This window comes from Polyergus mexicanus, unplaced genomic scaffold (assembly GCF_030449975.1).
Source record: "Polyergus mexicanus isolate NDT 795.1 unplaced genomic scaffold, iyPolMexi1.0 SCAF_17, whole genome shotgun sequence".
Lineage (NCBI taxonomy): Eukaryota > Metazoa > Arthropoda > Insecta > Hymenoptera > Formicidae > Polyergus > Polyergus mexicanus.
The window spans coordinates 4,443,299-4,465,431 of NW_027223337.1; the positions used below are offsets into that span (position 1 = coordinate 4,443,299).

Genomic DNA, 22,133 nt, shown 5'->3' on the forward strand with positions numbered 1-22,133 from the left:
CATAATTAAATTTAAACAAACAAATGCTATTATGTAAATATAAAGCATTATGTTCTATCTATTTGGTATAATTAAAAAAATTTAATATTTCGTTTTGTGTATCATTTGTAATATTTATTTTCTATGATACATTTGGACATATCAGAATATATCTACAAAGTTTAATAAAGTATATGTAATTCTTCTTACAATTATCATAAAGTTATTACACATACGGTACTAGTTATATAAACTGTACAATATGCTAGAACAAATTATGTCATTTCTTGACTCATTTTCATTTAATTTTACAGCTTATTGCGCAAAACTGCAAGTTTTTTATCATATATAAATTTCTTAATGAAAATTCTTTTAGAGAATTTTGTTTCTTACGATTTTGTACAACTTTGCCATTACTCCTAAAACTAATTGCGGCGAGTTAAAAAAAGAATTAATTATTTCTTTCTTAGTGCACTTTCACCGTTTTTAAAATGTGTAAAAGTTTAATTATTTTATTTAATTGATGAAATTCTCTATTATATTCAATTCAGACCTTAGATTCGTAGCTTAAATATCATTAAAAAAAAAAAAAGGAAATTTGTATATACCTATATTATTTATGACAAGAGCCACTTTGTAAAACTCAATGTAAATAAAATATCATAAAGAAAGAATCATTATAATATAAAAGAAAGAAAAAGTGATAAGTAGATATTAGATTTATTTTTTTCAGCTATTTTCTTTACACATTTTCTAAGATAAATATTTTTTCAACTTTTCGTCTGTCAGAGAAAAAAAAGAAAAAAAGTGTAGAAATATGTAAAGAAGACAGAGATGAAAACAACAAACATATCTGTTAAATTAAATATTGGTATTATCCCCAGATTGCATACAAAATATTATTCCTCTACATGTACAAAGAGATGCACAACTTATATGTTGTTCAATGAAATGTATTTCATTAATATTATAACTACAAACATTTCTGCACTGTAGGTAGTCATAACATTGAAAAAGTATATATATATAGAATTATATCAGTTTTATATATATCAAGTCACAGTCACATGGCCCGCGCAGCTGCCGACTCTTCCAAGTATATTACATGATAATGTCTTTTGCTAAATAATGACCAAGTATATTAGATAGATTTTGCATACGAAAAAACCATCGTTATTTTATATACCAAGCAATAACATCAGCATTATAAGACTGCTATTTGAATATTTATTATTAATACAAATATGGATTATTGTTTCCATAAGTTAATAAGAAGCAACGTTCCTCAATCGCATTGCGAATAGTCTGCAGAACGACATCCATCTATCCAGCTTACGACAAGAGGAACGCGATCGCTGTGTATGTGAATGCGAAGCGCAAATAATAATAATTATTACCTCTTTTTAAGCTGCAGCTTTTTCCACAATGGTACTCTCGGGAATCGCGGATTCAATATTACCTAATTCGCGTTCAGTCTCAACAATGGTCGACGTCGTTGGACTGTCTGTAATCGTATTTTTTTCATTAGAAGTTGTTTCCAACAGTTCTTTGACACTGATGCTATCCTCCACGTTATCTTTTTGAACAAGCGTGTCAACAATGATACGAGTATCGACGTTGGTATTTATTTCTACTTTCTCATCCGCGTCATTCACTGTTCTGACCATGTCCGAAATTTGATTCTCTTGAGACTCTTGAACCGGAGTATATGACTGCTCGACTTGTGCACTATCGAATTGTCCCGGTATTGGTTTTTCGTCACTTTCCACCGCGTTACCACTCTTGATTTCTTGTTGTTCAATCTGTTGTGTATTACTACCTGATTGATTATTCTGATACTGCTGAGTGCTTCTACCTCTTCCTCTTCCGCTTTGCTGATTATCAGGCGGTGGAAGAATGGGTATCGCCGCTTTCGGTCGCCGCATAAGAGCTGCTTGTTGTTGCTGCTGCTGTTGTTGCGCTGGACTGTAATAAGTACACCCTTGTGGTTGGAACAATTCTTGCGGTGGCGGTGGCCCTTGAGGCTGCAAGCATACAAAGTGCATTATATTATTATATTCCTATCTTTCTTTTGCAAATTATTTGTTTCGTCTTATGTTTAAATAAATTTATTGTTTTCACCTGTACTGAAGGATTATATCCCTGATAACCTTGATAGTTTGGTGAAAATGTCGGTCCATTCGGACCAGGAACATAATTAATTATACTAGGAGGCGCCGTTTGAGGAGGTATGAATTGCGGTGGCGGTACTAAAAATGCCGGCGGCGCGTAACTAGCAGGTTGTCCACCAGGTAAAGAAATAACGGGTTGTCCTGTTATGGGTGCTGTGGCTGGAGAAGGCTGTTCGAAATGACCTTGTGGATAACCTGAAACAATAAAAGATGACAAATTAGCTGAATCAGATGAAATGTTTTATGAAATAAATAAAAATGATTATATTTTTAATTAATCAAGAAATTCGTATATAATGAGAATTCGATATATGCTATTATTGCCATTAACAAGTTTTAAGTATAAGTAATTAATAATTTCCATTTCTATATCCTTTTCTGATATATTGAGGTTTTTAAATTGGTTTTTGTAATTTTTTCAAAAAAATAACATTAAAAATTTTAGAAATAAAAACATTTGTTTAAAAATATATGTATATATATTAGAATAACTTTGTATATGTATTCTTTTCTCTCTTACCTTGAGATTCTAAAACAGCTCTTGAATTTCCAGCTAGGTATGCAAAAGTGACATATTCATGTTAAATATATTGTATTAAAGACATGTAAAATATATTATTATAATCAGCTTAATAAATTTAAGTGCAATTTAAAATACAATAAGATATGTATCAATATGTATTATTACCTTGAGGTGGAAAATACCCATGTTGAGCGTGTTGAGATGGATAATTTTGTTGGGTGGAAGTTTCTGAAATAGTAGGTCGTTGACGAAGACTGGAGTATCGTTTGGGTCTGCTTCCAGAACTATCTTGTTGTTGCTGCTGTATTGTTTGTTGTTGCGCATGCGTTTGTTGCTGATGTGACTGTTGCATTCTAGGTGGTACTGTGTTTGATCTATGTTGATTGGAGGATGCAAAAAAGCCTTCTACACAAATTAGAAGTAAAAATAAAGATTAATCTAAAAACACTGCAATTATCTAGTTAAAAATTTAAGCTAAAAACTAATATAAATTAATACATTTTCCTTGAGAATGAGAAAAAAGATTAATTTCTTGTTTTTACATCTTAATCGTCAAATATTTAGAATAAAATATTAAAAAGAAAAATACCAAAAAATATAATTAAGAAAATATTAGCAACATACCGCATATTTTTAATTGATAAAAAATTGTTAATTTTATAGGATTTTAACTTTTTTAACTTAAAACAATATTTATACAAATCTTATTATTAATCATAAAAAATATTCAATAAATATAATTCTTACATTCCTTGATTTTTTTTAAAAACATTATATTTAATAAAAACTTACTATTATGTCGTACAGGCTGATGATATTGACTATCATCATTAATATTGACTTGTTTCATATCATGAACAAGCTGGTGTTCATCATTATGCTGCGCAGTATTGTTCCGTCTATTCTCGATTGTAACTGAACCAGGGCCACGTCCCTTTGATTTATTCTCAACTATTCTGTTAGTGACCATGTTGTTATTAGCATTGGACTTGAAACCCCTTCCACGCGTCCTACTCGCGGCCAAGCTTACAGACTCTGGCGGATTCCTCTTGTTATTTTCTCTTGGTGATGTTTTGATATTAACTGATTTTTCTGCATCACCACCAGATCCTGCGCTTCCATTTATATTTTGATTTTGAACAATATGCTTGCCATCCTTTTTCCAAGATGTATTGGTAGGTTCGTCTGGTGCCTTATTTTCATTTCTGTAACAATTTTTGATATAAAGTTTTGTTGATAAGATTTGCTTTGTAAATATAATATAGAAAAATTATTATATATACATACATGAATGTATTAGAGACAGTAGCAGGCTTAGTCTTTGTGTTATCCTGCTGAGATTGAAGTGGCGGAAAATTTTGTGTTTTATTTTGTGTTTTGTTCTTGCTACTGTACCAAGCTGATGAAATCACAGGCTCCTCTACTTTACTTGAAGTATTCTATATTAATTTTAAAAAACAAAAAATAATATTTGATAGAATTTATAGAATTCTATTTTGTAATAAATAACATCACATATATTTTGTTACATTTACCTTACTATTACCAAGAGCAGGAAAATCTTCACTATTTTTATGGAAGCGTCTGTTATTTCCTCTACCAGGAGTAGTAGTTTTCCCATAAGCATCTTCATCTTCCCAATTTCTTGTATATTTGTTAGGCCCACGACTAAAAATATACATAAATAGTAATTTGTAACATAAGAAAATTACTATCAACATATATAAAAAAATATAGTATATTATATACTGATAAACTCACCCATATCTTCTTCTCCTTCTAGCTCTAGGTGGTCCTTCTTCATTTCTAATATCATAACCATAAGTTGCTATCAATTCTTCAGGTCTTTTTGGAGCTTGTTCTTCATCATTATATCGATCATGATCCCACTTATCTTCCTTATCCTTCCATACCTTCTTCTCCTTAGTTTCTTTTGCACTTGTTTGTGTTTCTGCGTTATTATCAGTTACTTCATCAGTTGTACGATCATCGTGCTCATAAAACGTTCCTCGTTTCGGAATATACTGCGGATTACGTCTGTCCTCGTCGTCGTCCAATTTCTTTTGCGGTTTTTCTTCCTCTTGACCATCTCCGCTTTCACGTTGTTCACCACCTTCCTGCGATTCGGCATCCGAATCACTTTCATAAATGTCACATTCTGAATCTTGATGTCCATCAGTCTGTTCACTACTCTATAAAAAAGTCAATGTAACAATAGTCAATACATTAGTCAATAAAACATTATTCAAATACAAAACAACAGTTTACACACATTAGTTGTTATTACAAAAATTTTATAAAAATATTTCTATCAAAATATTCAATATTGATAAGTTGTAAATATATATATATATATATATAAGCTTTATAAAAATGTTATTAATAATTTCACAAATAAATAAATAATAGATTATATTCAAAGTATTTCTAATATATATTTAGCATTAATCATAAACATAGTATTTCTTTTTTTTGTATATACACTTTTACATAATAGATATTTTTGTCCACATATTAATTAATCTTATTAATAGAACATATTTATTTTTAATTCTTTCAAAAAATGTTTCCGTAATTAGCCTATACAATCTATTGTATTTTGACAATAATTTTTTGACAAATTAAAAGTCAAAATCTCGAAAAATAAAAATTTAATAAATTTAATTGTTAGATTCATCCATCCATTTTAGTAAGCAGTGATAAACATTTTGTTGCGTCAAAGAGTTTATTATAAAAAAGAAATCTCAACTTTATACATAGTTTTCTGATATATTCAAAATCCAAAAATTTTTTATACAGTAATAATGGAAACAATTATTATTCCTCTTAGTTTAATTTTTTATTTTTAATATATGATGATTAATATGAACTATGTGCAAACAAGTCAAAAGATAACACTAGATTAAACTGCATTCAACAAAAAATAAGAGATACCTATTTGTTTTATTAATAATACATTGATACGTTTGATAGAAAAAAACTTCACAAATTTTCAAAACTTTCAAATATATTTGAAAAATTTTTAATAATATATATCTATTGATGTACTGTTATAAGATCGCGAGAGATAAATATCCGTTAGAGAAGGACGATTTTTAAAATCATCGTCGATATATATAAATTTGCGACGAAAGAACGAGCTTTAGGCTTTTGTAATAGTACTCGTGACATATAAAAAAATGTGATAGTAAAATTTATGATAGATAACCGATCGCAACTCACGAGTCTACTTAATTTCGCTATCTGCTCTCGATTGTGGATTCGAGCAACGAACTCTCGTCGTCTCATCTCGCATAGAACGATAAAATTCGAATCATCGCGTGCAGGACGCTGTGCGACACGCGAAAACATGTGGTCCTCATCGAGGGATCCTTTGTACCGTGATAAGATTTATCTCGGGGAAAGAAATTTTCGATCAACACTTACCTGGGTCTCCTTTGTCGCGTTCAGCTCCTCGTACGAGTCCGAGAGATCGTCAGAGCCGCACGATTGATTGGATTTTCGACGTCGTCGTGTGTCCGACATGTTTCACTCGGGTCGAAAGATAAACTATGACGTTTCTGTACAGTTTCGTCGTGTCAGTCGCGAAAATTAACAGAGGAGAAAACCGATGATCGCGGGATACCTTGCGTGAGCTGTGTCAAGCCGAGTTCTCGTCATCTCGTTACCACATATCGAGAATTTACAAGAGCGGCGACTCACTCTCTGAACGTCTGAATTGATCTCGCAACGACATCTCGCGGCGAAAAGTATAATTCCAGAATCAGACCTGCCAATATCGAAAAAAAAAAAAAATTTTACGCACCCACGAAATTATGGCTGCGGTCGTGAAGATGCTAGAGATGCTTCGAAGCATTGCCAGTGTTGTTCTCGGGGACGCTTTTTCGCGCATGCGCAACGCAGTGGTAGAGAAATCCAGCGACGGTGTATATAGTTAGTATGTAGTGTGCACACAAAGGCAATTAGGCGCAAAAGTTTTGGCGGGTTCCAGAGGAGGCTAAGTATAGAGTAGATAAATGATAATACATAGATATTATTTTCTTTATTAGTATGGAAGATAAAAACAAAAAAGAAACCAGGGTTGGGAAGTAACGCGTTACTTGTAACGCCGTTACCGTTACAGTTACTTTTTTTCGGTAACTGTAACGGTAATGGCGTTACAAATTTTATTTGTAACGGAAAAAGTAACTTTGTTACATTTTTCGGTAACGAGTAACGAATTTAACAGTTACTTTTATCGTTACTTTTTTCAAATTTTTTTATTTATTTAAGATATTATTCTTGCTATTGTGCGTGATAAAATTTTTATCTTAACCGTAAAGCCGTAAGCAAATCGAGCAATTAGCATTCTTATTATGTTGTAAAAATGCTTGAATGTGATTGATCAACTTATGGCTCTTGCAGACCAGTGCGATGACGCGACGCGCGATATCCAATGAGAGCTTTATCTTTTCGGAAAAGCAGAGCTCTCATTTACTACCAGTTCTAAATACCTTGCAACGAAAATTAGAAAATCTCAAATCTGACCTTATAGATTGCCATTCATTAGTTGAAGCTATTCAGCAAGGTTTAAATAAAAGGTAACTTATTAATTTGATTAATACATATGTTATTCAATTTTAAATAAGGATTTAATTGAAAAATATTATTTTATTTTAAACTATTGATTCAAAAATATTAATTTCAATAAAACAAACAATGTCGCTTAATTGACTATATTTGATTTTAGATTTCTTACAATATTTGAAACAAAAGAATTAATAATAGCAGCATGTTTACATCCAAAATTTAAGTTAAACTGGTTAACCGGAGAAAAAAGAAAACGTGCTGAAAATTACTTGGAGGATTTATTGGGAATCCGATCAACTGAAAATTCTCCAAAAGCTGGAAAATCTGACGATCACGATGATTTTTTCATTTTTGAGCAAAAAACGGTGCAAAATGAATCTGAACAAGAAGAATTGCAACGGTTTTTAAAATCAAATAATTGTAATATAGAAATGTTAAACGACTATCCAAAACTTAAAAAACTTTTTATTAAATATAATACAGCTCTACCAAGCAGTGTATCTGTAGAAAGAATGTTTAGCATCGTTGGCTCTGTATTAACACCACAAAGAGGGCATTTAAATGATGATACTATGAAGCAACAAATTTTATTAAAAATTAATAAAGAATTTCGATAAAATTTAATCATTTATTTTGTAATAAATCTTGAATGAAATCTTGCTTACAATTTTTTAAAAGTTTTTCTTATGCCAAATAATTTATTAGTTTGTATTGTAAAAAAGTAACGGAAATTGTAACGACTCGTTACTTTTTAGTAACTGTAACGGTAACGAGTTACTTTTTAAAATTAGTAACGAGTAACGGTAACGAGTTACTTTTTAGAAAAAATAACGGTAACGGTAACGAGTTACTTTTATAAAGTAACTTTCCCAACCCTGAAAGGAACCATTAAGAAAGAAGAAAGACGTTTTGTTAATGCGTGGCTAGATGAAGATAATTTTAAAGGATGGTTGGCACCCCATCCAATTGAAAATAAAGCTTTTTGCAATTTACGCGATACTACCATCAGATGTAGCAAAACAGATTTAATACGGCATTCGCAAAGGGCCAAGCATATAGAACAAGGAAATTTTCAAAGCCCCGATCATAATAATAACAATGGTCTGCATAGTGATAAAGTTAAACGCGCGGAAATAAAATTAGCAGCACTTTTTTCGAAACATAATATTGCTTTTTATATTGCAGATCATTTAATTCCTTTATTTTTAACATTATCTCATAGTAGAGGTTCCATATAGCACCCTTTTTCTTATAAACGTGACACATACCTAAAGACCACATTTAATGCGCATGCGCGAAAAAGCGTCCCCGAGAACAACACTGAGCATTGCATTAACCAATTACAATAACGCGGCATCTACAATAGAGATTTTAAGCCCTAAGCTTAAGGCCGATATTACATTTGTCGTACGACGAACTTTTTAAGCATACTGATTGGCTGCAAAATAGAAACTTTCTCGAGTCTCTAGAAATTAGCTAATCAATACGCTTAAAAAGTTTGTCGTACGACAAATGTAGTATCGGCCTAAGAAATTGACCAATCACAATCAAGTATGAGAAGAATGCTCGACTGTGATTGGTCAATTTTTTTTAAGGCTTAGATCTTAAAATCTCTATTGTAGACGCCGCATAAAGAAATCTTTGCCCTGTGATTGGTCAATCAAACGCTTCGAAGTATTTCTAGCGTTTTTTCGACCGCATTCAGTACTGACAGTGCATATCGGAACACACTTTTGATATCTAGCAAGATAAGAAATGTATTCAAGATATATGACAATTTCTTTTTGCTCATTTACATTCGCGCCTCTGTTGGTACTTGGTATTGTTGTATCGTCTATCTTTCGGCGCAATTACGCGAAGCAGAATTTTCAATTAAATGTAATTGACACACGACGAAAAACGAAACATGATAAAATAATCAAGAAAGATGTGGGGAAATTACAGGGGCATCTATAATGTACTGTGTGTTTTAATCTCTGCTGTTTACGGACACGATTTTCGACACTTCGACGATACGGTTATATTCAAAATAAATTGGCCCGGAAAGAGTGATACGGAATTATTAGTAAGTATAATCGAATGCTTCTCCATAAATTCGTGATTCAAACGTACTTATATTTGTGAGTAATGATTTCGTTCTTTGACTCTCTAAATTATATATGCGTGACGTGTGTCTTTTTTTGCAGAAACCTCACTCGAATGTGGAACCATATTTTATAACTACGGCTAATAATGAACAATATAAATGCTTAATACCAGATGCACCGGAACAGGAACACGAATACAGTGAATCGTATAACGGACCAAATCCGATACAACTTTTGCAACCAATATTTGCTCAAAACAGTTGCTCTTACAGGGTACGTGTTTGTACATTCTTGTGTAATTCTCTGTATTATTTCTCATTTTTTCTCATTCTTCCTGTCCATTGTGTCATTTTTATTAATAAACATATGTTGTACATTGTGTAATTGTCTGAATTTAATTTTGTCAAACAGCTTGAATCATATTGGACTTATGAACTATGCCATGGTAAATATGTACGGCAATATCATGAAGATAGGGAAGGAAAAAAAATTAAGTTGCAGGAATATTATCTCGGCACTTTAGACAAGACACAAAAATTGAAACTCTCGGCTTTTTATGATGAGCAAGCAAAGAACCCTAACAGAAAATTAAATGTACCAATTAAAAAGATTGACGGTATTAATATGCCATATGTCGAAATTGAGATGATTGATGGGACAATGTGTGATTTGAATAACAAGCCAAGAACCATCAAAGTGTTATATGTCTGCTATAGACATGGTAAACATGATGTGTATTCACTCAAGGAAACAATGACCTGTGAATATGAAGCAGTAGTGCTCTCACCAGCACTTTGCAGTCATCCAGATTATAAACCGCAAGATACTGGAGAAAATGAAATTACATGTCAGCCTGTTGATAATGCGCCAAAGAAACCAAAATCACTTATGTTGATGGAACTAGAAAGTATGAAAACGCGTCATCAACAAACAAGGGTAATTTTGCGATGAATATTTAGCACTTGCAGATTTTTTGTCACATCTGCTTATTTCGTATATTTAAGTATTGTTTGATGTATATCTTTTGTTATATGTATTAATAATAATTATCTTTAATTTTTATTAATTTTAGAGTTGAAAAAAAAATTATTTTGTAAAAATATTTGTTAATAGCAGATTTGTATTACATACTAAAAAATATTTCAGTGACCTTATATCTTTTGAAAACTGGGAACAACATAGAAAAGTGCTTATATATCATTATATATCTAATCTGATAACTAATACATTTTATTTTAATTAAGGCTTTAATAATTCTTTAAGAAGTATAATAGAATTCTATGCAATAAAATATTTTTTCTTACTTTTTAATTTTAGATACTAAAACAATTTCTTGTTTTCTTTTTCTAGTTTATTTGCTGTTTATTTACTGTCTTAATTATTTGTTGCACAGGATGACAAGCAGCAGAAAGTATATGCAATCTTCCATGTAGATAAGGAGGGCCAGGTTAGAATATTTTGTATATATTGGAAAAAAAAAGGAAGGGAGGATTAATGCTTATCAATCATGTAGTATCATTAACTTTTGCAGTCGGGTTTTAATTCTGTCCCTTCTTTATCTACATACTTGTTATTTCACCAATGTTAAATTCATATTTGTTGCAATTTGGAAACATCATTATCACATTGTTATGTTGGATATAATTTGTTATCCTTACATTATCAGTATTACATATTCTGCGCAATAACATGTATATTTTTATCATTATTATGTTATATTATATTTTTATTATTATTATGTTAATAATAGTATCAATTGAAATATGACATCTCTTGTACATGTATACATTTGAAGTAATTTATTATGTCAGTTTGCTGCATAATTGTGTCTGTGTGTATGTATACACAATAATTATTTCCTTTAAAATTAAGTAAAGGAGATTTAAAATCTTTTTTATAAATATTAATTGTGCATCTTTTTTCATATAGAATCATATAGAAAATAAATAATATAGAAAATAATATAGAAAATTGTAACAAATTGATTACAGGATGGCGAGCAAAGAGTAAGAGTTGAGATACATCCATTGGAGGATGTTACGGATAAGAATGGCAATTTTGACGAATCTATCAATGCAATAACTGATCAGAATATTAGTCCTGCCGAAGTCAGTCCTGTTCAGAGTTTTCTCAATGGAAAGAATTGCTTGCATGGGGCAAGTATTCATAATCATTATTTCTTTTATCAATATATTCTTAACATCTTAATATATTGATAGGGTAACGGCTGGTGGAAGTATGAATTCTGTTATGGCCGTTCTGTTGTGCAATATCATACGGAAAGAGATGGTACAAAAACAATTGTCAATCTCGGTAGATTTGATAGACAAAAACATTTGGAGTGGATTGCCGCACATCCAAATAAGAAACCCAAACCATTAGAGTTAAGAAAACACCTTTCACATTTTTATAGCGATGGAAGTAGCTGCGATAAGACTGGAACTTCTAGACAAACTGAAGTATGCATTATTGTTATAAATGTGAAAGATATTTTTGGTTTTCTAAACTAAATCAAAAATATCTTGTTAATATCACACTAATTTGGCGAATAATTTTATATGCTTCATTGTATCTTTTATTTATTTATTTTTTTTTTTTTTTTTAGGTAAAATTGAAATGTGTAGAGAACCATACCTCAAGTCCATCTAGTGTATCGTTATTTTTATTGGAACCAAAAACATGTGAATACATTCTAGGAGTTGAATCACCATTGATCTGTGATATCTTAGAATATGCCGATGAAAATGGACTTTTAAATGAAAAGTTTCAAGCGAATTTCGATAAATTGAAATCTACAGCCTTGCATTTTGAGGATTTAGACGAGCGAATAGCTAACGAAGATGATTAGAGCAATTGATTTATTTTCTCGATGTCAATTAAGTCATCAAAGTTTGTTAAGTATAAAAATTTGCATTATTATTTATTAAGTATATAATTGTATTATATAGAATATTAATATGAGTGAAATCGGAATTAATTAGATTACATATTTACGTTTGGTATGATGTTAAAAAGACTTGCATTCCAAACTATCTAACAATATAAATATTTAATAATGCCATGTGTAATTGTTTTTCTATCATACAATAAATGCATATAAAAAAGGTTAATCGCGTTTTAGCGTGCGATGATGTTTATAATGTGTGTATCCAAATATCCAAGCGATCTATTGGAAAATATTTGATTTTTTTTCAGATTAAATAAGAGATATGCCGATATTAACACGAGATACACATAAATTAATGGAAACTTTCTATTTCGGTTTGTCTTTTTTCTATCCGAATAATATCGATACGAAATAAAAACTTGTAAAAGGGCAGTATTTCTGTGAGAATATTCAGGATCTACAGTATAAAATACTGGAATCCCGGTTATAGTTATAAACGACTTCTCGTTAGCCAACATTCAGACCAATCCCGACGCGGAACTGTTGCTTCTTGTGATTCAAGAAGCCGCTTATGACTAACGAGGCCTCAGGAATCGGGTATAGTTTCTTTTCGAATACAGCGCCCAGGCTGGTCTCCGAATTGACGAATCCTCGACAGACGAAGTCCGCATACGGGATGTCAACACGATACACTATCGTGCCGACGGACTCGTGAATACGCGTGTTGGTCTCGATCTCAACGCCGAGCTGCAACTGCTCGCTCGCCTTTCGATAGTAACAGACGTGAATGCCTGCCTCGCCTAACGTGGCGGATAACGTGGTAGGGCCAGTGCTGTACCGGAACGCGGCGCACATCACCGCCTGTTGACCGCCCGGTATAAGGGAGCCGCGTAGATAGGCTATCTCTGTGCCGAGGGTGATCCGCGGCGTGACGGCTTGTAAATAATGCAGCACCAATGTACCGTGCAACCTGGTGAGATGCGGATTCGCCAGGGTCATCGCTATTGTGCAATCGTCCGAGCGATACTCCAGGCCGGAACTAAAGGCTTTGTATTTCTTGTCGGCGATCTGCGTCGCAAGTTTGAATCTGTATCTACAGCCGAGCGTGTGCACGAAACTGGCGCTCAGATTGCCACTGGGTGTGATCTCGCCCGAGATGACCGGATATTTCTCCGAGAATCCCACCCTCTTAGTACCAATGTAATTCACGCCGAATTTGAGACCATATGGTGTCACAGAACTCAGAGTCATCCTGTATGTCACGTTGAAGTGCTTACTCAGGGTCTTTTTCAACAACAAATAGGCGCCTTCGAAATTCTGTGGATAGAGCTCTTTGGTTTTCGCGTGAAGGTCCTCGAAGCTGCTGGGATTCCCGGGTTTCCTGTCCACTTCCTCGAAGCAAGGAACACATGGCGGATCTTCTAGATTGGTGGGGGTTACAAAGATCTCGGTGCGTTTGTTGATAAGCGCTTGGACACTACCCATAATGATGGAAATATTAGCTTTCGATGCTTAACCGATATATCTCAATTAGATATACAAGCCGCATATTCGATACGCATCGACCTTCATTGTGTATTTAATTTCATCGTATCGGTGATCTTGCCGAAAATTTTATTATTGATAAAATAATTTTAGCGATAAATATAGACAATTTAATAATATAGTTTACTTTTTTAACTTTCAGAAATAAAATGTGATCGTCAAATACAGAATTATAAATTTTACAAGGAAACAATGTATATATATGTGTGCCTACTCTGTACATTCAAAAGTATTAAAACTTTATCTGACAAAGCATTTAAAGCACTTAGATATTTAGATTAGATATCTTTAGATCGAGCCAATTAAAAATATCGTTATCATATGTAATCACAATATCGATCATAAGTTGTCTCAATATATAAACGAGTAAAAGGATAACAGTAAAAAAAGAATCTTTCTTTTCTTAATGGTGAACTGTTCTTTTTTTTTTTGCTTCAACACAATTACTTACAAACGACGAAATGAGAAACGTGATTTGTATTTTGGTATTGCTCTCTACAGTTTATGTAAGTCCTGCAAATTCAGTGTAATCATTTTTCTTGATTACAAAAAAGGAATAACAAATCTAATTCAATCGTTTTAAAATAAGGTATAACAGTAGAAAAATCATAAAAAAATTTGCCATATTTGATAAATTAAAAATTTTTATCAGAAATTATGATATCGTTAATAGAAATATTACATAAAAAATTTTGTAGCCTTAATTTGAGCTATTTATAAAAAAAAAATTTAATACATCTTTTTACATTTTTCTTTAAGGCGTCGGAGCAAGATGTGACAGATTCCTCTTACTATCTCGAACGATTGGTGAATATCCAAAAAAGGATCACCGAAGCTATGCTGAACGGTGTTTTACTTTTCGAGAAACGAATAAAGCAGAATCTCGAAGTCAGACTCAATGATCTGAGAATTCAGGCTTTGCTTAATGTTAATAATATTATCAAATTAACATTCGAGAATGTCAATGTGAGTGTCCTTTATTTTGTTCAAATTTGACGAAAAAATGAGAAGAGGGGAAGACAAAGCACATATGCTAGTTGTATCATAAAATGGAAAATATTTTGAATTATAATTAAAATATATCGAAAACGGATGCAAGAAGAATCTTGCATCCATTTTTTAAATATATTTTTTTGTGAAAAACATGCACAATTCACATACAATATATGTAATAAAAGTACATTTGCATATTTATTATCTTCATAGCTATCTATTGAAGAGGGGAAAAAAGAGGGTAAAAAAATAGACGGTTGCTACGATTATGCAAAGCATAATCTGGCGACGAAGAAATATAATACAATTGCTGAATTGGAGATATGCATCCAGAACGGCAACGCGACCATGGAAATCCCATTAACGAATCTGGCGAAGAATATTAAGGTAATTATTATTATTTCAATATATAATTGAACGTACTTCATATTATCGTACTCATATCTCTATAACTATACTGAAATACTGTAATTTTACTAATCTTTATTTAATCAATTGATGTTTTATAAAATTACGTTTTCATTGTTAATAACTTTGTCACTTAAATGTATTTTACACAGAACGTTTAGTACATCCTGTATAATTAGATTATGATAATACAGATAATATGATAGATATTATGTAACTTGTAATAATATCTTTTCAGGCAATACAGACATTGCTAATCGAATTAGACGTCATCATCCCCAACTGTCACTCCTCGAATTTTATTAAAATGCAGCACTGCATCACAATGAATCTCTTCATGATCAGATCGTCATTGAAGAGTATCAGTAATAATACCAAAATATTAGTGAATATTGTGATAATCGCGCATACAAATATGATTAGAGATGTGAAAAGTAGCACAATGAAGCTTGTCGTTGATATCCGCATTTTCAGCACAGACATCATTGTTCGTACTAATAGTTGCATAAGAAATGCATCTACAGACGATCCTAAATCAACAAATAATACCAAACTCATCGCCATCTTTTAATTCTTCATTTCGAAATTTTTAAAAAGGTGAGAAGAAAAGCCTATAATTTAATATAGCCCTCTAAGTAATTTTCATTTAAATTTCATTTTTTCATATATATTTTACTTTGAATTAAAAACATTAATCATTAATCTGAAAATATTTAACATTTGGTCTTTAAAACAGATTGCAACGTCCTCAATTTTCGAGTAAATAGTTTATCAAAAGCTACGGATTATAACTATGCGCTGTGTATTGAAAAACATTCGATTAGCTGACTTTATTGTTAATGTATATTAATTGCTCACTTATATCATATAAAAGCAATATAGGAATAAATAGAAACAATAGCAATCGAATAGTGATGGCAACAATACTGGCAATAGTAACAGCAATAATAACAATAATATTATTTATAATTATATTTATCATTAACATACTTCGGATAGAATTATACATATCATTAATTATAATCGCCATGGTTATGATTATCTTTACTTATATACATGTGCATACGTATATATATGCATAGACCCATAAAAACACACTCGATAGTGCGGATGTTTCATCGTCATATATATATACAGAGTATGTCGGAAAGTTGCGCATCTCCTCTTCCACTGTAGTACTCCTCGACAAATACGAAGTCATTTCTTTGTTTAGTGAAAGTTTGATTGAACTTTATCTCTTGTAGTACATCTGTATTATATTTTCATATCAAACATCTTGACAATTCGTGCCTCAAAAAAATTTACACTATGAGATTTTATCATTTTCGCATCTCTAAAACTTTTAATTCAAGTCTTTTAGATATTAATTGTATAACAATGAAAAGCTATCTTTTTTTTATAGCTAATCGAATTATCATCATTCTTCTTAGTTTGCAGCGTACAGTATAACTATAATCTAGAAAATATGGGATTTATGGGACACCCTACATGTGCACATATCTTTCACGCATTAAAGGTTTTATTTCATAAGAATGTTATATGTACACAAGGTGCCTCAGAAATGGCGGGTATTATCAGTAACTGAGATTTCGCAGGAAACATTCACGCGATAAGTAATTTAACGCAAAACATCTTCATTAAATAATTTCAGTCTGCCCATCAATGGCTATACAATTATTAATCAAACATAACTTGGAATGGGAGAAGATTTTATATTAATGTATAATCTGCGAAATAAAAATTTTAGAGCTTCCTAATTATAATCCGGAGATTGCGAATTATCAAAGATTACAATCGCGATTTTGATGGCAATTACTGATACCGCAATGCATAATACGTGCTATATTGCCGCTACACTATAAAAAGTATCCTTACCTTGCCCTATCTCTTTCTCTCTTTCTAAGAAATCGAATTTTAAAACATTTAACATATCTTTTAATGAGCGCACAATTATTTTTTTTACTACAAAAATCTAAGACAATATTATTTAGATATTTTTCCTTGCCTGCATAAACTATATAAAAGCTCGCTTCTTTCATGAAAATAAATATCACATGCTATTAAGATTATAATTATTGTTCTAACAAAGACTATATAGGTAGAATTAAAGTATTACAAGAGCGCATACTTATTGATATGGCTATCAGGATATAAAGATTCATATTTATAACGATGAATTGTCCTAAGTGGATTATATGTTGTCTTATTTACAAAATATAGAATTGTTGCTCGATAGACCATACAATTGACGACTAATTCACCGCGCACTGGGATTTCATTATCTCGCGTACAGTAAAAAATCTTAAAAACCGATATACGTCGCGGTATAAGAAGAAGAATCCCGCATTCAGAAGATAAATATGGGTGTTTACAGAAAAATTTAAAAAATATCTTTTTTGCAAGAACTATTACAAATAACACATCCAGCGATGAAATATATAAGTTATGTTAGCAACGAATTTTCTTCTCTTTCTTTTAAATTGGGATGGCCGATATATAAATATCCCTAAAAACGATTTAAAATAATTATTTATATGAACAAAATGTAACGTATTTAATATTAACATGTGCACAAGTCAAAATTAATACAATTTAAACAATTTTATATATTTCAATATCTAATAATTGAGAATTTTAAATAGAAAGAAAAGATTGAGGAGTTTATACACCATGCATCTATATGAATTTCAACTCATTAAGATAGCTTATGAGACATATTATAAAGTATCTTAATAACTTTATTTTAAATTCATCTTATCTTCCTTCTTCATTTTTATTCTGACAGCAAATATTCGATTCTGTCTAAGAATAATAAGCTATATACTAGAGCTTCTCTGTAAATGCAATTATATTTAACAAATTATGAGCAAATACTTTTATTATAATTTATTAACAGTACCACTAACTGTATGTGTGTTCCCGATCTATATATTATCCTCTCTGGTGCAATATATATATATGTATCTCGTTTGGAAATCTTGAGATTGTATGGTGAAATTAGTTCAACAATAAATCATCAAGATTGAGATAAGAAAAATTCAATTGTTTCACCATATATCCAATAAGAGAGCATTACAATACTTAAAAACAAGATGCATATCCTTCATTTAAAGGATACCTATATATAATAAATTTAAAGGATAACATAAAGGATCTACATATTATGACAAGTCCAGCGGGAGTACATAATTCAAGATTGCGATATTTTTTTGGTTACGAAGTCGAATAAATGTATCTTATTCCCATATACATTTACAAAAACAATTTTATACATATATGTATATATCGATAGTTTGTACACATCCCGTTACGTATGGATTTAATTCGTTACTTTTTACCGTGCATGAATGATTGTTTCAACAAAAGTATTTCAAGAATATTGAAACATTTCGCGAATAGAGGAAGATTGTATAACACATTGAAATGAAGAAATATACTTGGGACTTCCTGCACACATAAAGCTCATCGCAATATATTCTCCGCGTCCTTTATGCGCAGATGACATAAATGTAGAATCTGACCTGTGCATCTTTATTAGTCATCCAAGAGATATTACCGCCATGCCGAGACCTAGCAAGCACACGAATCACCTCTACCGTTGCTTCTTTGGTCGTTGCTCAATTTGATTTGATCAGGAAATTCATTGTAAAGTTCAACCTAGAATTTATAAAATGTAAACATTAGATTCGCACATAGTGAAAAAATATTCTTCTGTACTGTCTCTTTGTTTAGTATACTTACTTCACTTTCTTGAGCTAAAGCATTCTTAGCTATCGTTTGGAAAGCCTGCTCGACATTAATAGCTTCCTTTGCACTAGTTTCAAAGTATGGAATATTATTCTTTGATTGACACCACTGTTGCGCTCTCTTGCTTGATACCTATAACACAGAGCATAAAAGAAATGTATGAAATGAAACGGATGGATCAATGGAAATTACAATTTTAAAACTTAAATTAATAAATTAAAGTATTTGGTTATAAATAATATTTATATGTTAGTGTGTATAATTATATATATATATATATATATAAATTAAAATGTTTTACACAATTTTAGACAATTTATTTATTATATTACACAAAAACAATTTTACTCACTGCTCTTGATTCAAGGTCTACTTTATTCCCGAGCACGACGAATGGAAAATTATCTGGATCCCGAGGAGAAGCTTGAATTAAAAACTCATCCCTCCATGAATCTAGAGATTTGAAGCTAGTCGGAGCAGATACATCAAATACAAGCACGCAACAATCAGCGCCTCTGTAGAAGGCCACTCCTAATGATTGAAATCTTTCTTGTCCAGCGGTATCCCAGATCTGAGGTAAAGAAAAATACTTTAGAGATATAAAATAATTGAATTAAAACTGATACTGTGTACACATTACCTGCATAGTAACTATTCTATCCTCCACCATTACTTCTTTAGTCAAAAAATCTGCTCCTATTGTTGCTTTATATTGATTACTAAACTTTTTATTGACATACTGATTCATCAAAGAAGTTTTTCCAACTCCTGAATCCCCAAGGATAATAACTTTTAGCAACACTTTCTTGCGGGATGCCATTTTTGGCTGTAAAAAATATAAAACAATATTAAGAATTAATTTTTATAATAATAAATACTTGAAATTAGAATTATTGTATAATTTTAAGATAGATACACAATTGTGTGCGTGTGTATGACTAGTTCAGATATTTGTGTGATTTATTTATCGTTAAGCTATGGAATAACATCCTTTTAATCCCATGTTGTAGATGATTCATAATTAAAGAGAATAAATTTAATAAATAATTTTTACTTCTAGATTAAATTATCTAGCATTATAAAAAAAACTTAAAATCAACATAAATTTTGCAAACTTTTATCTATAAAAAAAAAAAAGAAGAAGAAGAAGAAGAAGAAATATTTAATACACTAAAAGTTCAAGTATATAATAAATTTCAGCTAATAATATATAAATGTATACACCAATCTTTTCATTACATACAATTTTATGTCTCTTTACCTTGAAGGATTTTTCAAATTGGATGAAATCAAATTTAAATATTACAATCGCTTTCAGATTAAAATGTCATTTTCTATACTATGGTTTGTTACACTATGTAAAGGAAGACTTCAATGATCTCGATTGTTTCTAAAAAAAATATTTTATACATAAATTAATTAATAAAATATATCTCTTTTACTTTATTATTGAAAATTTTATAACGCTAAAGAATATAAACAACACACCATAGAATACATTTTTTGGATTGTAAATATCAGAAAAGTCAACTTTTAATGTATTATATACCGTCCATATATCTTCTCCATTATTTACATATCATGTGTAATCAAAACAATGAAAAATTCCATGCTGATATCTTAAAGAAATGATTGATCCTATGAATCATCTGACAACGCGATGATGAGAGTACAGTCTCGGAGTAACAATATGACGTATGTATATGTACAACGCGCTCGCGAGAGGAGAAAAGAAAGGACCGAGTGACTTTCTTCGCGAGGTCTTTTTAAGCGCGATTTTTTTTTTTTTTTTTTTTTTTTTTGCGGTCAACGCTGAACGACACTTCTGCAAATCCGTGTTTCAGAATCCGAGTATCGCGACGCATACGTGGGGGACGAGGGAGAAGAAATCCGTTCAACTGCGCGATGGACCGCGGAAACCTGTCACCACGCACGCGAGCGAGATCCAACGACGATCGCACGACGTAGGATATACGCACGAGCGTGGCGACGTGCGTGGCTCGGGGAACGACGTAAACGTCGGATATCGCGTCGTGCGTTACCTGAAAAACTCGGTAGAAAATAATCGACGTGAAAACGCTTCGCGCTCCCAGCACACTTTACACAAAGAAAATGGCGTGTTATGAAATCACGAGTATGACAACGGTGTCGTCACCTGTTCTTCGCCTCCTTTATCGACCGAGTGTAATGCGCGTATCGTATTTTCGCTTCAGAGATCGATACAGACGTATCTCGATATACTCGCGATCGCGGACTCTGTTTTAAAGGCCTATTCGTACGCCCCGCACGGAAACGAAATCGGCCAATTTTAGGGCCGGTGTTCATAGTCCGTTCTTATATTCAAGATCGTCTTAAGTACAGTCTTAAGATGCTAAGCGGCTATTTTATTCGTTGAATAAGATCTTAAGGCGACCCAAGACGATCTTGAATATAAGAACGGACTATGAATACCGGCCTTAATATTTGTGTTAGTACCCAGGGTTGGGAAAGTTACTTTATAAAAGTAACTCGTTACCGTTACCGTTATTTTTTCTAAAAAGTAACTCGTTACCGTTACAGTTACTAAAAAGTAACGAGTCGTTACAATTTCCGTTACTTTTTTACAATACAAACTAATAAATTATTTTGCATAAGAAAAACTTTTAAAAAATTGTAAGCAAGATTTCATTCAAGATTTATTACAAAATAAATGATTAAATTTTATCGAAATTCTTTATTAATTTTTAATAAAATTTGTTGCTCCATAGTATCATCATTTAAATGCCCTCTTTGTGGTGTTAATACAGAGCCACCGATGCTAAACATTCTTTCTACAGATGCACTGCTTGGTAGAGCTGTATTATATTTAATAAAAAGTTTTTTAAGTTTTGGATAGTCGTTTAACATTTCTATATTACAATTATTTGATTTTAAAAACCGTTGCAATTTTTCTTGTTCAGATTCATTTTGCACCGTTTTTTGCTCAAAAATGAAAAAATCATCGTGATCGTCAGATTTTCCAGCTTTTGAAGAATTTTTAGTTGATCGGATTCCCAATAAATCCTCCAAGTAATTTTCAGCACGTTTTCTTTTTTCTCCGGTTAACCAGTTTAACTTAAATTTTGGATGTAAACATGCTGCTATTATTAATTCTTTTGTTTCAAATATTGTAAGAAATTTAAAATCAAATATAGTAAATTAAGCGACATTGTTTGTTTTATTGAAATTAATACTTTTGAATCAAT

The 22,133-nt window shown here is 31.5% G+C and overlaps 5 protein-coding genes across 12 annotated transcripts; 2 read left to right on the forward strand and 3 right to left on the reverse strand.

The window, feature by feature from the left end:
- Positions 1-132: 132 nt before the first annotated feature.
- Positions 133-6,359, reverse strand: Btz (CASC3 exon junction complex subunit). Of its 2 annotated transcripts, XM_070309405.1 has the most exons (9): positions 6,100-6,359; positions 4,435-4,865; positions 4,209-4,341; positions 3,961-4,112; positions 3,466-3,878; positions 2,839-3,078; positions 2,671-2,703; positions 2,101-2,345; positions 133-2,003 (listed from the first exon to the last, which is right to left on the reverse strand). In XM_070309405.1, exons 1-9 carry the CDS (start codon positions 6,196-6,198, stop codon positions 1,383-1,385), a joined length of 2,367 nt encoding a protein of 788 aa, XP_070165506.1. In that variant the 5' UTR covers positions 6,199-6,359; the 3' UTR covers positions 133-1,382. The 2 variants fall into 2 exon arrangements, with proteins under 2 accessions (XP_070165506.1, XP_070165507.1); XM_070309406.1 differs by lacking the exon at positions 2,671-2,703.
- A 2,656-nt stretch (positions 6,360-9,015) lies between these two features.
- LOC138940883 (endoplasmic reticulum lectin 1) lies at positions 9,016-12,294 on the forward strand. Of its 3 annotated transcripts, none has more exons than XM_070310130.1 (7): positions 9,016-9,307; positions 9,429-9,602; positions 9,741-10,265; positions 10,723-10,776; positions 11,321-11,485; positions 11,549-11,788; positions 12,026-12,130. In XM_070310130.1, the coding sequence occupies exons 1-7, from the start codon at positions 9,170-9,172 to the stop codon at positions 12,041-12,043; spliced, it is 1,314 nt and encodes a 437-aa protein (XP_070166231.1). In that variant the 5' UTR covers positions 9,016-9,169; the 3' UTR covers positions 12,044-12,130. The 3 variants fall into 3 exon arrangements, with proteins under 3 accessions (XP_070166231.1, XP_070166230.1, XP_070166229.1); XM_070310128.1 differs by having other exon boundaries at positions 9,017-9,307; positions 11,935-12,294; XM_070310129.1 differs by lacking the exon at positions 10,723-10,776 and having other exon boundaries at positions 11,935-12,294.
- A 151-nt stretch (positions 12,295-12,445) lies between these two features.
- On the forward strand, positions 12,446-18,160 carry LOC138940885 (uncharacterized). 4 transcript variants are annotated; one of them, XM_070310134.1, is made up of 6 exons: positions 12,446-13,666; positions 13,904-13,990; positions 14,521-14,727; positions 14,968-15,141; positions 15,401-15,759; positions 15,899-18,160. In XM_070310134.1, the coding sequence occupies exons 2-5, from the start codon at positions 13,964-13,966 to the stop codon at positions 15,731-15,733; spliced, it is 741 nt and encodes a 246-aa protein (XP_070166235.1). In that variant the 5' UTR covers positions 12,446-13,666; positions 13,904-13,963; the 3' UTR covers positions 15,734-15,759; positions 15,899-18,160. The 4 variants fall into 4 exon arrangements, with proteins under 4 accessions (XP_070166235.1, XP_070166236.1, XP_070166234.1 ...); XM_070310135.1 differs by lacking the exon at positions 13,904-13,990; XM_070310133.1 differs by lacking the exons at positions 12,446-13,666; positions 13,904-13,990 and adding an exon at positions 14,015-14,267.
- LOC138940884 (mitochondrial import receptor subunit TOM40 homolog 1) lies at positions 12,549-13,850 on the reverse strand. Its single transcript, XM_070310132.1, has one exon. It carries the CDS (start codon positions 13,699-13,701, stop codon positions 12,724-12,726), a length of 978 nt encoding a protein of 325 aa, XP_070166233.1. The 5' UTR covers positions 13,702-13,850; the 3' UTR covers positions 12,549-12,723.
- Positions 16,120-21,136, reverse strand: Rab7 (RAS oncogene family member Rab7). 2 transcript variants are annotated; one of them, XM_070310137.1, is made up of 6 exons: positions 20,952-21,058; positions 19,550-19,735; positions 19,262-19,480; positions 18,904-19,041; positions 18,684-18,819; positions 16,120-17,668 (listed from the first exon to the last, which is right to left on the reverse strand). In XM_070310137.1, the coding sequence occupies exons 2-5, from the start codon at positions 19,727-19,729 to the stop codon at positions 18,733-18,735; spliced, it is 624 nt and encodes a 207-aa protein (XP_070166238.1). In that variant the 5' UTR covers positions 19,730-19,735; positions 20,952-21,058; the 3' UTR covers positions 16,120-17,668; positions 18,684-18,732. The 2 variants fall into 2 exon arrangements, with proteins under 2 accessions (XP_070166238.1, XP_070166239.1); XM_070310138.1 differs by lacking the exons at positions 16,120-17,668; positions 20,952-21,058 and adding an exon at positions 21,065-21,136 and having other exon boundaries at positions 17,685-18,819.
- Positions 21,137-22,133: the final 997 nt, after the last annotated feature.

Coding starts and splice junctions, on each gene's coding strand:
- Rab7 (XM_070310137.1), bottom strand. CDS start 19,729: ATGGCATCCCGCAAGAAAGTGTTGCTAAAAGTTATTATCCTTGGGGAT. Junction 19,481..19,549: donor ATAGAATAGTTACTATGCAG/GTAATGTGTACA, acceptor TCTTTACCTCAG/ATCTGGGATACCGCTGGACA. Junction 18,820..18,903: donor CTTTAGCTCAAGAAAGTGAA/GTAAGTATACTA, acceptor TATAAATTCTAG/GTTGAACTTTACAATGAATT.
- Btz (XM_070309405.1), bottom strand. CDS start 6,198: ATGTCGGACACACGACGACGTCGAAAATCCAATCAATCGTGCGGCTCT. Junction 3,079..3,465: donor TCAGCCTGTACGACATAATA/GTAAGTTTTTAT, acceptor TAATTTGTGTAG/AAGGCTTTTTTGCATCCTCC. Junction 2,004..2,100: donor GATATAATCCTTCAGTACAG/GTGAAAACAATA, acceptor GTATGCTTGCAG/CCTCAAGGGCCACCGCCACC.
- LOC138940885 (XM_070310133.1), top strand. CDS start 14,223: ATGAGAAACGTGATTTGTATTTTGGTATTGCTCTCTACAGTTTAT. Junction 14,268..14,520: donor TATTGCTCTCTACAGTTTAT/GTAAGTCCTGCA, acceptor TTTTTCTTTAAG/GCGTCGGAGCAAGATGTGAC. Junction 15,142..15,400: donor ATCTGGCGAAGAATATTAAG/GTAATTATTATT, acceptor ATATCTTTTCAG/GCAATACAGACATTGCTAAT.
- LOC138940883 (XM_070310128.1), top strand. CDS start 9,170: ATGTGGGGAAATTACAGGGGCATCTATAATGTACTGTGTGTTTTAATC. Junction 9,308..9,428: donor AGAGTGATACGGAATTATTA/GTAAGTATAATC, acceptor CTTTTTTTGCAG/AAACCTCACTCGAATGTGGA. Junction 9,603..9,740: donor AAAACAGTTGCTCTTACAGG/GTACGTGTTTGT, acceptor TTTGTCAAACAG/CTTGAATCATATTGGACTTA.
- LOC138940884 (XM_070310132.1), bottom strand. CDS start 13,701: ATGGGTAGTGTCCAAGCGCTTATCAACAAACGCACCGAGATCTTTGTA.